Here is a 16047-nt window from a genome sequence, read left to right as displayed (position 1 = left end):
TTTTTAATTGATGGCAGCCACAGGGCCATGTTTACCACGGTGTGGCATCTCCTCCTTTTTCTTTTAATAACACTCAGCAAACATCTGGGAACTGAGGAAACCAGTTGCTGTAGTATTGGGAGAGGAATGTTGGTCCCTTTTTGTCTGATATAGAATTCTAACTTCTCAACAGTCTTGGATCTTTTTTATTGTATTTTTCACTTCAGAATGCTCCAAATATTTTCAATAGGTAAAAGGTCTGGACTGCAGGCAGGCCAGTTAAGCACCTGAACTCTTCTACTACAAAGCATTGCTGTTGTCATTAATATAGTTTCACCCAACCCTCCCACTCTTGGGGACTGAATTAGGGAGTTGAACAAATATGTAATACTTGAAAAATATACTTGTATTCAACGTAATAATTCACTGCAAGTTTGAAAAAAATCTGGAGAAAGTGGATTGATGCATCATGTTCTAATCTTAACCACTTCAGCCCCGGAAGGATTTACCCCCTTCCTGACCAGAGCACTTTTTACAATTTGGCACTGCGTCGCTTTAACTGCTAATTGCGCGGTCATGCAATGCTGTAACCAAACGAAATTTGCGTCCTTTTCTTCCCACAAATAGAGCTTTCTTTTGATGGTATTTGATCACCTCTGCCGTTTTTATTTTTTGCGCTATACACGGAAAAAGACCGAAAATTTTGAAAAAAAATGATATTTTCTACTTTTTGTTCTAAAAAAAATCCAATAAACTCAATTTTAGTCATACATTTAGGCCAAAATGTATTTGGCCACATGTCTTTGGTAAAAAAAATGTCAATAAGTGTATATTTATTGGTTTGCGCAAAAGTTATAGCGCCTACAAACTAGGGTACATTTTCTGGAATTTACACAGTCTTTAATTTATGACTGCCTATGTCATTTCTTGAGGTGCTAAAATGACAGGGCAGTACAAAACCCCCACAAATGACCCCATTTTGGAAAGTAGACACCCCAAGGAAATTGCTGAGAGGCATGTTGAGCCCATTGAATATTCATTTTTTTTGTCCCAAGTGATTGAATAATGAAAAAAAAAAAAAAAAAAAAAATTACAAAAAGTTGTCACTAAATGATATATTGCTCACACAGGCCATGGGCATATGTGGAATTGCACCCCAAAATACATTTAGCTGCTTCTCCTGAGTATGGGGATACCACATGTGTGGGACTTTTTGGGAGCCTAGCCGCATACGGGGCCCCGAAAACCAATCACTGCCTTCAGGATTTCTAAGGGCGTACATTTTTGATTTTACTCCTCACTACCTATCACAGTTTTGAAGGCCATAAAATGCCCAGATGGCACAACCCCCCCCCCAAATGACCCCATTTTGGAAAGTAGACACCCCAAGCTATTTGCTGAGAGGCATGTTGAGTCCATGGAATATTTTATATTTTGACACAAGTTGCGGGAAAGTGACAATTTATTTATTTATTTATTTATTTTTTTGCACAAAGTTGTCACTAAATGATATATTGCTCACACAGGTCATGGGCATATGTGGAATTGCACCCCAAAATACATTCTGCTGCTTCTCTTGAGTACGGGGATACCACATGTGTGGGACTTTTTAGGAGCCTAGCCGCGTACGGGACCCCGAAAACCAATCACCGCCTTCAGGATTTCTAAGGGTGTACATTTTTGATTTCACTCTTCACTGCCTATCACAGTTTCGGAGGCCATGGAATGCCCAGGTGGCACAAACCCCCCCAAATGACCCCATTTTGGAAAGTAGACACCCCAAGATATTTGCTGAGAGGCATGGTGAGTATTTTGCAGCTCTCATTTGTTTTTGAAAATGAAGAAAGACAAAAAAAAAAATATTTTTTTTCTTTTTTTAATTTTCAAAACTTTGTGACAAAAAGTGAGGTCTGCAAAATACTCACTATACCTCTCAGCAAATAGCTTGGGGTGTCTACTTTCCAAAATGGGGTCATTTGGGGGGGGTTTGTGCCACCTGGGCATTCCATGGCCTCCGAGACTGTGATAGGCAGTGAAGAGTGAAATCAAAAATTTACGCCCTTAGAAAGCCTGAAGGCGGTGCTTGGTTTTCGGGGTCCCATACGTGGCTAGGCTCCCAAAAAGTCTCACACATGTGGTATCCCCGTACTCAGGAGAAGCAACAGAATGTATTTTGGGGTGTAATTTCACATATTCCCATTGCATGTTTGAGCAATATATCATTTAGTGACAACTTTGTGCAAAAAAAAAAAAAATAAATAATAATTTGTCTCTTTCCCGCAACTTGTGTCACAATATAAAATATTCCATGGACTCGACATGCCTCTCAGCAAATAGCTTGGGGTGTCTACTTTCCAAAATGGGGTCATTTGGGGGGGTTTGAACTGTCCTGGCATTTTATGCACAACATTTAAAAGCTTATGTCACACATCATCCACTCTTCTAACCACTTGAAGACAAAGCCCTTTCTGACACTTTTTGATTACATGAAAAAATTATTTTTTTTTGCAAGAAAATTACTTTGAACCCCCACACATTATATATTTTTTTAAAGCAAATGCCCTACAGATTAAAATGGTGGGTGTTTAATTTTTTTTTTTCACACAGTATTTGCGCAGCGATTTTTCAAACGCATTTTTTGGGGAAAAAACACACTTTTTTACATTTTAATGCACTAAAACACACTATATTGCCCAAATGTTTGATGAAATAAAAAAGATGATCTTAGGCCGAGTACATGGATACCAAACATGACATGCTTTACAATTGCGCACAAACGTGCAGTGACAACAAAATAAATACATTTTTAAAAGCCTTTAAAAGCCTTTACAGGTTACCACTTTAGATTTACAGAGGAGGTCTACTGCTAAAATTACTGCCCTCGATCTGACCGTCGCGGTGATACCTCACATGCATGGTGCAATTGCTGTTTACATTTGATGCCAGACCGACGCTTGCGTTCGCCTTAGCGCGAGAGCAGGGGGGACAGGGGTGCTTTTTTTTTTTTTCTTTATTATTTTTTTGCTTTTTTATCTTATTTTAAAACTGTTCCTTTCATTTTTTTTTTTTTTTAATCATTTTTATTGTTATCTCAGGGAATGTAAATATCCCCTATGATAGCAATAGGTAGTGACAGGTACTCTTTTTTGAAAAAATTGGGGTCTATTAGACCCTAGATTTCTCCTCTGCCCTCAAAGCATCTGACCACACCAAGATAGGTATGATAAAATGCTTTCCCAATTTCCCAATGGCGCTATTTACATCCGGCGAAATCTAAGTCATAAAATGCTCGTAGCTTCCGGTTTCTTAGGCCATAGAGATGTTTGGAGCCACTCTGATCTCTGATCAGCTCTATGGTCAGCTGGCTGAATCACCGGCTGCATTCTCAGGTTCCCTGTTGAGACAGGAGAGCCAGAGAAAAACACGGAAGACGGTGGGGGGGCATTCTCTCCCACTGCTTGTAAAAGCCGTCTAGAGGCTAATTAGCCGCTAGGATTGCTTCTACATGAAAGCCGACCGCTGGCTGAAAAGAATGATACCAAGATGATACCTAAACCTGCAGGCATCATTCTGGTATAACCACTCAAAGTCGTGAATGCTGTACCTGAAGACAAAAAAATGGTTAACAATAAAGCACAGTAAACGGTAAAGTATAAATAATTACATACCTGAAAAACAAACATGATAAAACATAATAACAATAAAACATTGCAGAATAGAATACAGTAAAAAAAGAGCAGAACAATAGAGAGAGAATAAAGAGAGAGAGAACAATAAAACGACAACTATTATTTTTTATTTTATATTTTTGTTTGTGTTTTTTTTTTTTTTTTTTTTTTTACACTTTTTTTGTAACTGTAACTTTTATAACTGTAACCGGTTCCAGGTTCGGGTCTCTCAAAATGCGATGGCATCTTGGAGACCCTGTGAAAGTGTGCCTAGTCTGTGGAATGCTGTACCCTACGCTAATACTCAACTAGTGGATGGTAGCGTTCAAAACATTCACCAATGCAAAGACCAGGATTGTCAGGACAGGAGGGACAATAATAGCGGGTGTCACGCCTATATCCGCGCTTGCTGCAGACACAACATCTTTTTTGGGGGGGTTCGTTGGGTAGGGGTACTCGGGAGGACATAAAAATGCCTCTCATGCAGCCGACTGCATTTGGTTGGGGATGTGAATGGGGGAAGTACGGGCGCTGCAGAAGTGGTGGGTTCCCAATTAGGATTGGTGAATGCACCAGGAAGGGCACTATGGGCATGACGGGCCTGTGTTTGTCTTCTTGGTGGCAGCGGGACACTATTTGTGCTTGCCACCTCACCAGCTTGAACTGCACTTATGGGACTCGCCACGTCACCAAGTGTTACTGCAGTGCTGGTTTGACTACGACCGGGGTGTACTAGGCCGCTGGCGCTTGCCAGTTCACCAAAACGCTACCAAAAAAACTGTTAACGATCGCAGGGATCAGGCCTGACTCTGCGAACGCTGCAGTTATGCATTTAGTGTTTTGTAAGTGACAGTGATCGATCGATACTGCACTTGGGTGGGCTGGGCTGGGCCGGGCAAAACGCAGGTGCTAGCAGGTATCTGGGCTGATCCCGCTAACACTGCGTTTTTGGGAACCCTAAACTGCTGGGGACGCCAGTATAGATCTGATCGGATCAGATATTGATCAGTTCAGATACTATACCACTAAGGGAGGTGTACAGTGCGTGCGTGGGTGTTAGCGCTACTGGCACTAACCTGACGCTGCCTGGGGCTGGTGCTTGCCAGTTCACCAAAACGCTACAAAAAAAACTGTTAGCGATCGCAGGGATCAGGCCTGACTCTGCGAACGCTGCAGTTATGCGTTTAGTGTTTTGTAAGTGACAGTGATCGATCGATACTGCACTTGGGTGGGCTGGGCTGGGCCGGGCGGAGGGGTAAAACGCAGTTGCTAGCAGGTATCTGGGTTGATCCCGCTAACACTGCGTTTTTGGGAACCCTAAACTGCTGGGGACGCTAGTATAGATCTGATCGGATCAGATATTGATGCGTTCAGATACTATACCACTAAGGGAGGTGTACGGTGCGTGCGTGGGTGTTAGCGGTACTGGCACTAACCTGACGCTGCCTTGGGCTGGTGCTTGCCATTTCACCAAAATGCTACCAAAAAAACTGTTAGCGATCGCAGGGATCAGGCCTGACTCTGCGAACGCTGCAGTTATGCGTTTAGTGTTTTGTAAGTGACAGTGATCGATCGATACTGCACTTGGGTGGGCTGGGCCGAGCTGGGCGGAGGGGCAAAACGCAGGTGCTAGCAGGTATCTGGGCTGATCCCGCTAACACTGTGTTTTTGGGAACCCTAAACTGCTGGGGACGCTAGTATAGATCTGATCGGATCAGATATTGATCTGTACAGATACTATACCACTAAGGGAGGCGTATGCTGCGTGTGTGGGTGTTAGCGGTACTGGCGCTTATCTGACGCTGCCTGGGGCGACGCATATCACCGCCGGGCGATCAGGGGGCTAAATCTTTATTCGGTAATAAACGGCGGGTGCCCTGACATTATAAAAAATAAACAAACTAACCAGCGTCACCCGTAACGGTTATACAGTGATCAGTGGTGAAAGGGTTAACTAGGGGGCAATCAAGGGGTTAAAACATTTATTAGATAGTATATGGGGGTCCCTGTCGCTATAAAACGCTGACGGCGAACCTAAATATTTACCTCACTAACTAGCATCACCAGCGACACTAATACAGCGATCAGAAAAATGATCGCTTAGCGACACTGGTGACAGGGGGTGATCAAGGGGTTAAAACTTTATTAGGGGGGGTTAGGGGGGTACCCTAGACCTACAGGGGGCCTAACACTCACTGCCCTGACACTGTAACTGTCACAAACTGACACCAATACAGTAATCAGAAAAAAAAAAAAAAAAAAAAACCTGCTTGGTGTCAGTTTGTGACAGGGGGGGGGTGATTGGGGGGGGGATCGGGGGGCGATCGGGGGGGGGATCGGGGTGTTTAGTGTGCCTGGCATGTTCTACTGTGTGTAGTGTGTTGGTGCACTTACATTGCAGTCTTCTCTCCTCGGCCCGGAACGGAAAATACCGAGCCGAGGAGAGATGACATCATTTCCTCTGCCTCTGTGTACAATACAGAGGCAGGGAAATGATCCCATTGGCTGAGAGCGATCGCGATGGGGGGGCCACGAATGGATGGCCTCCCCCTCACCTTCGATCGCCGGGGGAGATTTGCCGACCGCCGCAGGCACCGGGGGGGGGTCCGATCGGACCCCCCACCCGCGGGCAGGCAAGGACGTACATACACGTCCTTTTGCCTGCCCGTGCCGCTCTGTCGACGTATATAGTCGTGCGGCGGTCGGCAAGTGGTTAATTTAAACTTTTAAAAAAAAATTGTGTTTGGAGCAGATATTAAGTGCATCTTTACCAAACCCCTCCCTACATCTAAAGTATCTCTGAAATAAATAAATAAATATATATATATATATATATATATTATAATATTATTTTTTTTTTTTTTTTTTAATAAAATGTGTGTGTGTGTGTGTGTATACCTAGATAATGATGTATCAGTGCTTATACTGTTTTTGGATTGGTGTTTTTGATCTTGGTTGGAATGTTCATTTATTCTTTATTTGTTTTTTCTTTTCTTTTTGCCGTTGTTTACTTGTTAAAAATTCAAAACGAAATCTGAATAAAAAAAAAATAAATAAAATCGATGTAGTATGCAGCTTAGCGTTGTCTTACTGAAACATGCGAGGTCTTCCCTAAAAAAAAAAAAAAAAAAAAGTCTAGATGGGAGCTTATGCTGCTCTAAAACCTGGATATATTTTTCAGTGTTGATAGTACCTTTCCATGATGTGCAAGCTGCCCAAACCATATGCTCTAATGCATCCCAATACTATCAGAGAATGCAGGCTTTTGAACTGAGTGCTCATTACATGCCAGGAGGTCCCTTTCCTCTTTAGTCTGGACAATGAGGCAGCCATGGTTGCCAAAAATGAAAAATTTTGCTTTGTCTGACCACAGAACAGTTTTCCACTTTGCAACAGACCATTTTAAATGAACTTTGGCCCAAAGAAGACAGGGGCGTTTCTGGTTCAGATGTGACTGCTTCCTTGCATAATAGAGCTTTACCTTGCATTTTTGGAAGTATTCCTGAGCCCAAGCAGTGATGTCATCAGAGAATTTTGCCTGTTTATAATGCAGTGCCTTGTGAGGGCCAGAAGATCATGGGCATCCAATATTGCATTTCGGCCTTGCTGCTTGCGCACAGATTTCTCCAGATTCTCAATCTTTTGATGATCTTGTGTACTGTAGATGATATGATTTAAAGTCTTTGCAATTTTTTACATTGATGCGTTAGTCTGAAACTGTTAAATTTTTAGACCGTTTTGCACAAATTGGTGTACCTCTGCCCATCTTTACTTCTGGCACACTAGACTCTCTAAGATGCTCTTTTTATACCTAATCATGTTACTGACCTGTTCTCCCAGCTCTTCCTTGTTGGTACCACTTACTCTTGTCTTGTCTCAACTTTTTTGAGACGTGTTGCTGCCATCAATTTCAAAATTACCTTATTTTTTTCTTAAAATGGTATATTTTCTCAGCCTAAACATTGTTTTTATGACAATTTTACACCACTTCCCAATGTTTTTGGAATTGGGGTTATATTGTTCTTGGCTACGGCTTGCATACTGTAGTCCTTTGCTTTGTTAAGGAAAGTTGAAAAAAAAAAAATATTGGCTTGGAATGCAACAGTCGTGTGTATCTGTTATCCAAATTATTGTTAAAAATGTGTACTCTTATTAGTAAACATGTTTGATGGTATTTGTTGCAAATGAGTATGCAAATCGGTTGAGAAACAGTTATGTAAATTGCATAATGTATCTGTTGTGTTTTTTTTTTTTTTTTTTTTTCTGTTTTTTTTTTTCCTTAGGAAAAGAGAGGATTTAGAGAACTGAGAGTCCTTGAAAATGTGAAAAACAGCATATCTGAAACCAGTGATCCTGTTCTTCCAAAATGTATGGATACAATGCAAGACCAGCTGGGGTTGGTGCTAAAAACCTGTAAGTCAATAAATACTTTTTTTTTTTTTTTTTATTATTTAGCCCAAGTGTGACACTACTGGGGGCCTGCAGAGATGAGGGTCAATGAACATAAATGTACATGATGGAGTACCTGGCACTGCCTTGAAATTGCTGGGAAGATTTTCTAAACACTGCACTTTGCCTCCACATGCGTTTTTTACTTTACATTCTTCAGGTTCAGAGTTTTACAGCTTGTGTATGCAGAGCCTAAAGCAACAGCTAGTGTATCTTTTATCTTATGTTCTAGTATGGACTTTTAGGCTCTAAGTATATTTAGATAAATAGCAATGCTCAGAACATATCCAAAGAAAATCTTGCAAAATGAAGAACTGAGTCAGCAGATGGCAGTAGGTCATCATTTTAAGACCAACGCATTGTCTTATGTTTCAGTCTTTGCATATTAAATGTTCAATTTTTGCTGATCTGTCCATTGTGAGGATCGCTGTGTAAAGGGATTGCACCCTGTAGTACTGCCAGTCTGGATCTGAGGTTTTATAAGGGCAGGTCATGTACTTGGTTTTCTTGTTAAAACAAACTTTTCAGCAATGTGAAATAATACCCCTTCTGACTGTAGAACTGTATGTTTTTCAAAGTTAATTACGAAGCTTAAAACAACAGGTAGACCTTTTTAATGTTTCATTTTTGTCTGCCAGTGTCAATGTGTAGTTACTTTTACACAAACTTTTGCTAAATCTTCGTGTTTAAACACTTTTTTTCTGCAACAAAGTGAATCTTTATATATGTGCTCCTAAAATACAGTTGCTCTTAATTTGTCTTATAAAAAAGTGCTTGTTCACACCAGTTTGGCTGAACTGCATTTATCCATACAGACCAATGCTAGGGTACACAGAAAACCATTATTTTCTATGTGCCCTGTTCACACCACAGTGCTGCCTTGAGGTGGATTTTCTAAAAATGCAAAAACCTAAAGCTGACATCTTAGGCTCTGTTGGCTGTGCAGTTGCAATGGTGCTGCACAGATGATCAATTATGACAGTTATTTAACTGTTTTGGGAACCCTTATATCGAAAGGGTTGGTTCCCCTTTTTAAAGTGGTTGTAACCCCTTACATATACCGAGTAAAATGACTGGCCTCAGGTGATACACAGGGATTAAACACATTCTCAGACATAAGTTGTACCTGTTTATCTGCTGTTTTTTTCTATATCCATTCAAAGTCCAGAATTTTTAAATCTTTTCTGAGCTGTCAGGAAAGGGGGAGGAGAGCTGAATTTACACTCCGCAGAGCTCAGTAAGGAGTGCTCTGAGAGCTGATTGAAGGGAAGAGACGCACACCCCTAACACAGCACACAGGGACAGAGCCGAGGTTGTCAGTCAACTGGAGCTTCCTCCCCGGTCAACATTTTTCTGTTGGTGTTGGGAATACTTGTCAGAAGTGACTCGTGCTGATTACAGAGGCACAAAACAGCAGACAGAAATGACACTTTGTGCTCTGGATAGAGACAAGTACACACTATAGAGGGATATGCTTTGTTCATATTTCATGTTGGAGGTTTACAACCACTTTAAGATAAATTTCCTCTTACTCTGTTGTGTCTCTTGACAGGAAGAGAAGGGATATCTCCCCAATAGGACAATAAAAAAAACTTGACAGGGCTATAGACCATTCCTACTTTATGCAAAACTAGAAAAAAAAATGGATTTACTTTACCCAAATAATTTATTCACATAATTCTTAACTTCTAGACTGTTCTATTACACAAATACTGTGAGGGGGAATATATGAAGTCTGTATGGTTGATGTCATGCAGAGAAACATGTATGTTATTATAGTTTGCTTGGGCTGTGAACTCTGGGCCACACTTATGCACAGACCTTTCCAACTGTGTTCATTGTCCATGGTTATTACCCGCAGTCTTTTTGAACCAAAAAAGTTTGCTTGTCAAAACTATGATCAGACAGCCAGCATCTAATGTTTGAGTTTTCTAAAGCAGGCCTGGCATTTTATTACTGTTATTAGGTTCACACCTCCACCCACTGTAAAAATTGCTACCTAAAAATACTTCAAAATTTGTACCCGACGTAAATAAAATAAATAAACTTTCCCCATCTTGCACATTGCAGGGCTTGACATTATTCTTCCCTGGAGATTCATGAGGAACATGGAGGACCTCAAATTTCACAAAGAGACGTTCCAGTCTAGTGCAGGATAATTGCTTGTGAGATTTGGGCTGCTCTGCATTCTCCATGATCTTGCTGAATGAATGGGGGAGACTTGGGTATGGTAAGTATATAGTCTATTTTTTTTAAGTATTATTAGGCAGAGGCATGAGGTCCAGACCTAATAAGCCAACCTTGCATTTTACTGTATTGTCTAACTCTTTAGATGGCCTGTGTGACTAGACCTTTCTAGTACCGGTTTGTCCTCACCCAGGTGTCATAGCAATACTTTTTATTTAATTTTTTTTTCTCTGCATCATTTTTACATAGTACTCAGGGAATAGGAAAGGATTAAATTGTTTGTTTCAAGAAGTTATTAATCTGCAGTGACTGCAGTCCAGTGCTCTTGTTCGCAGTTTTTTAATTAAAATACGGTTTTGTTCCCACAGTAGACCACCGGTTAAATATTGAACATTCTGTTAATTAATCTACAAGTACTTCAAAGCTGCTGTTTATTTAGGATGGGGAAAGTAGAATTTTCTCTCCAGTTTAAAACCACCTGTGTCTATATGGGGGATCAAGAATTCAAAACTGGGTCAGTTCCGTTGCAGATATGGCCTAACGGCTGTTAGTAGTGAAGGCCAATGTATTCAATTTCTGTCCTACATGATGTACAGCTTGACATGCTGTAAAGTATTGTTTCTGCATAGTCTTGCATTCCTGGGATCAACCAAAATATACTGCATATGTGGGGGAAAAAAGCAAAAAAAAAAAAAAAAAAAATGTGTCTAGGTTTTTTTTTTTGTTTTTTTTTTCCATGCGAGCTTGGCTCTTGCCAAAAGGAGAAGAAAGTGACACAAGTTGGCAAAATATCCCTGAGCTATGTAAAATTTGGTCCTGTTGTGGTTTAAAGCTGGCCCCTGGCAAGGTTTTCACACTTGCAAAGTAACTGGGAACTTTTCTGCTTTTTCTGTGTGTTGGCATTTATCCAAAGAATGATTTCGATGCACGAGGAAGAACCTGTCTATGCACCTGTATCTTTCAGGAGAGCTTTGGATATAAAGTGTGTCGCTGAATTTTATAAAGTTGACCAAGACCCTAGACATTGTCATGTAGCCTTTAACTGTTCATGTACAGCAGAACAAACATGCATGGAAATTTTATTCTTTTCTGAACCAACTTTTTTTTTTTTTTTTTTTTTTTTTTTTATTTGAAAGGATGAATAAAAATATCTTGAAGAAAATTAGTCAAGAGAGAAATATGTTCTCTCCTGTCCTCTGAATGTGTTAGTTGCCTGAAAATCTTTTTGGCCTCAGTACTTTTCATGTAACTGGCCTAGAAGTATGCATATTAGGAATTTTGATCTTGCTTGTTTCAAGTTAGTGACTAACTAGACTAGAAGAGATTATAGAATACTAGAAGGTAACAAAGCCAGAGATTACAATATGCTGAAGGTCAGCAAGTGCAGTCTACATATTTCTATCATTCTGAAAATCTACAAAAAAAGCCTCGCTACAGAGTATAATAATCTGTGCAATAAATACCAAAAACATTGTACAAAAATGCATATAGCCACCGATACTCACTGTTGCCGCCTTGTTAATGAAAAATTGTCAACATCTGAAATAAAAGTGCACAAACGAGGGGTACACCCCAATTTCACAGTATGTGTCCATCACACTTTAAATGTGCTCGTTCGATCCCTCTCCCTCCAGGAAAAAACTTACCGGAAGTATATGCCAATCACTCTCATGACTGGCATAATTCACTTTATGTACATTACACCTCAACTCCCAGGCATCTCATCACTGGATCATTCCTCCATCTGGCTCATTGATCATCCCAAATCATATGAAAGAGAAAGGAACAGCCTCCAATGGTACAGTAACCAAAACAACCACAATTTATTGATAAAAAGCCATTTGCAGAATAAAAACACAAATAAGCTCATCAGTGGTGTATAATGGTTTCAGGATATGTAGTATAGTGCTAGCTCAGCTGTCTCACCACCTCCGGAACCATCAGGCGTACCCACCACGTCACTTCCGGTTTCCAGCATAGACGTCCCTTACAGACGCCGCGTAGCCATGAGTTCTCGTAACTTTGTTTTCTACCGGTTGATCCTGCTGTTAGTTTTCAACTTCCTTTAACAGACCAAGCTGTGCAGCAAAAGTGGAAGTTAATGTATTGAGACAAACAACTTAACACCGATGGGTTGCTTGCAATGATCAGCTTTTATTTATTTGGTTAAAACCTTTATCTCAAAATGAAATAAAGCACTTTTTGTAACTAGTTAAAGTGTTGGCTACGGTTGGGCTTTAATTTGTTAGTTACTTATATAAAGTACATCAAAATCGTCAAAAGTCCATCTAACACTACCCTTGCCAGATAACGCTGCTGTCCAAGAGTGACCCAGTTGTTCCTTCATAGATAGAGGAGCCACTCTAAGAAAGGAAATGTGTTACTGACAAGATCACCAAGTGAAAATACAGGTCATTGGTTATCTGAATAATCTTTTCCTGAAGGACTCATCTCCCTTCAAGCTATCTGCAAACATCCACTGGACAGTTCAGATGCCTCAGGTCAAAGAGACCAACCTCGGTGAGATGCTTCATGGGAGTTCTAGGCCTCATGGTAGCTTCCTTTGAGGCTGTTCCTTTTGCTCAATTCTATTTCTGGTCACTATAACACATCTTGTTGACCTGAAACAAATATGCGCCTCCTCGACTTGCCTATGCTCCTGTCCAGCCAAGTAAGGAACTCTCAAGCTTGGTGGATCTCCAGCCCAGCCTGAACAACCTGGAAGTCCTTCCTTATCGCTGGAAAGTTCTAACAACTGATGTTGTTCTTTCAGGCTGAGGGGAAATGCTCCTGTCCCTTAAGATCCGTACACACGATAATAAGCAGTTACTCAACTTACGGAAATTCTCGTACGACAGAATGCACCTTCCAAATTGTTGTAGTGTATTGTATAGTAAAGTACTCTTTTATTTCCGAGCACGCGTAGCCTTGTTCTGATATTTTTTTTGGACGAAGACTGTACTGATTAACCACTTCAATACCGGCCACTTCCCCCCCTTCCTGCACAGGCCAATTTTCAGCTTTCAGTGCTGTCACACTTTAAATGACAATTGCGCAGTGATGTACCCAAACCTAACATTTTTTATCGTTTTTCTTCCCACAAATAGAGCTTTCTTTTGGTGGTATTTGATCACCTCTGGAGTTTTCTTTTTTGCTAAACAAACTAAAGACAAATTTTTTGAGAAAAAAAAAAAAAAAAAAGGTTTTCTTTTGTTTTGTTATAAAATATTGTTTTCTCCTTCACTGATAAGGCAGCACTGATGAGGAGGCATTGATATGTAGAATTGATGGGCACTGATAGGTAGCACTAATAGATGGCACTGATTGGCACTGACAGGTAGCACTGATGGACGCTAATAGATGGCACAGATGGGCAGCACTGATGATGAGGTACTGACATGTTTTACGGATAGGCACTGTTGGCACTTTGGGCACTGACAGGCGTCTCTGATGGGGCACTGACTGGCAGCTGATGTGCACTTATTGGCATTGTTGGTAGCACATCAGAAGGGGCTGTGCTGATAATCAATGTGCTGATTATCAGCACAAACCCCTCCCCCCCTGACAGGGAGAGGCGCCGATCCGCTCTCTCTGTTAGCGTGAACCGAGGAAAGCCATTTACTGGCACTTCCTGGTTCACGCTGTGATTGATCACGTGGTAAGGAGCCTCCGTCAAAGGCCCCTTACTACGATCGGAGATGCAGTGTTTCAGAGTGACACACAGCACCATTGATCGCCGCCATGCGCGCCCCTGCTGGAGCAGGCCAGCATGTTATCCTGCTGGACATCATATAACGCCCAGTCAGGATAACTGAACCACCGCCCAGCTGTCATCTGCTATAGGCCGACGGGAAGTGGTTAAGGGAAAATCGTACGATCGGGTATCGTAGGAGAAAAATGTTTTGGGTTTGTCGCTTCTGATAATTTCAGACACGCTGTCATGATTGGTTCTCGAAAGTTGTGTACTAACGATTGGGTTATTGTATGATCGCTTCAAAAGCGGTACCTTTTGTCCGATTTCTCTGTGTGTGTGTGTACTAGGTTTTAGAGTCCAGGGCCAACATCTAATGTGTAGCATTTATTTAAGCATATTGGTAAAACGAAAAACCATAAATGTGCACTGATTAAGGATCAGGCCTACTTTTCAGACTCAGTGTTTACAAGTTAAAATCATTTTTTTTTTGCTAGAAAATTACTTAGAATCCCCAAACATATATATTTTTTTTCTAACACCCTAGACAATAAAATGGCGGTCAATGCAATACCTTTTCACACCGTATTTGCGCAGCGGACTTACAAGCGCACGTTTTTTGGAAAGAATACCCTATTATTACATAAATAGGAAAACAGTAAAGTTAGCCCAATTTTTTAAAGATGTTACGCTGAGTTAAAATTGATACCCAACATGTCACGCTCCAAAATTGCGCACACTTGTGGAATGGCGACAAGCTTTTACCCTTTAAATATCTCCATAGGCAATGTTTAAACATTTTTACAGGTTACATGTTTAGAGTTAGAGGAGGTCTAGGCTAGAATTGTTGCTCTCACTCGAACGATCGCAGTGATACCTCAAATGTGTGGTTTGAACACCGCTTTCATCTGCGCGACTTGCGTAAGCGTTCGCTTCTGCGCAAGAGCTCGGCAGGGTGCTTTATATTTATCTTTTTTTTTTTTTTTTTTTTTTTTTTTTTTACACTGTCCTTTTTAAAAAAAAAAAAATGTTTGGGTCACATTTTTATTCTTATTAAAGGAATGTAAACATTCCTTGTAATAGGAAAAAAAGCATGACAGGACTTTCTTTTAAATATGAGATCTGGGTTCAAAAAAGACCTCAGATCTCATCCATATTTACATTAAAATGCAATAAAAAAAATATTCCCCTTTTTTTAAGAGAATTGTCAAATGTCACTTCTGCCCTCCAATGCTATGGAGCTGAGCGGGGGCCATCTTTCCCTCACTCATCATCCAGGCAGTGAGGGGAGCGGACGCAATCGTCTCCGCAGCTACCGGCGGCTCCGGTAAGCGCCTTAGCCGACCAGAGCGCTGTGGGAAGGGGGGGGGTCCCGATAAGCGATTTTGCAGTGAATCCGCCACTGAGACCACTTTTTTATCTGAAAGCTGGCCGTTTTTAAAAATACCGGGGTTATGGCAGGTAGCTGCTGCCATAACAACTGTAATTAACGTCAAAGTAGCGACATATAACGATGGCGGGTGGTCCTTAGGTGGTTAACCACTTCAGCCCAGAAAGAACTTACCACCTTTCTGACCAGAGCACTTTTTGCGTCACGGCACTGCGTCACTTTAACTGACAATTGCTCGGTCGTGCGACGTTGCACCCAAACAAAATTGACGTCCTTCTACTTTTTTTTTTTTTTTATGCAAATAGAGCTTTCTATTTGATCACCTCCTGCGGTTTTTATTTCTTGCGCTATAAACAAAAAAGAGTGCCAATTTTGAAAAAGAAAAAGCAATATTTTTTTACTTTTTTGCTATAATAAATATCCCCAAAAAATATCTAAAAAAAAAAAAAAAAAAAAACGTTTTTCCTCAGTTTAGGCTGATATGTAATCTTCTACATATTGTTGGTAAAAAAAAATTCGCAATAAGCGTATATTGATTGGTTTGCACAAAAGTTATCGCATCTACAAAAGAGGAGATAGATTTATGGCATTTTTAGTATACATTTTTTTTTTTATTAGTAATGGCAGCGATTTTTATCGTGACTGTGACATGGCGAACACATCGGACACTTTTGGGACCATTG

General features: G+C 40.7%; 1 protein-coding gene across 1 annotated transcript in view; it reads left to right on the top strand.

Moving 5' to 3' along the window:
- BLOC1S5 (biogenesis of lysosomal organelles complex 1 subunit 5) overlaps positions 1 to 16047 on the top strand; it is an 89371-nt gene that overhangs the window by 23382 nt on the left and 49942 nt on the right. The window contains exon 3 of the mRNA XM_073631029.1: positions 7931 to 8060. Within this exon, the coding sequence (XP_073487130.1) occupies positions 7931 to 8060 (130 nt within the window). The remainder of the gene's footprint in view (positions 1 to 7930; positions 8061 to 16047) is intronic.

This window comes from Aquarana catesbeiana, linkage group LG05 (genome assembly GCF_042186555.1).
Source record: "Aquarana catesbeiana isolate 2022-GZ linkage group LG05, ASM4218655v1, whole genome shotgun sequence".
In the NCBI taxonomy this organism is placed as follows: Eukaryota; Metazoa; Chordata; class Amphibia; order Anura; family Ranidae; genus Aquarana; species Aquarana catesbeiana.
This window is presented reverse-complemented; position numbering and strand designations above follow the sequence as displayed.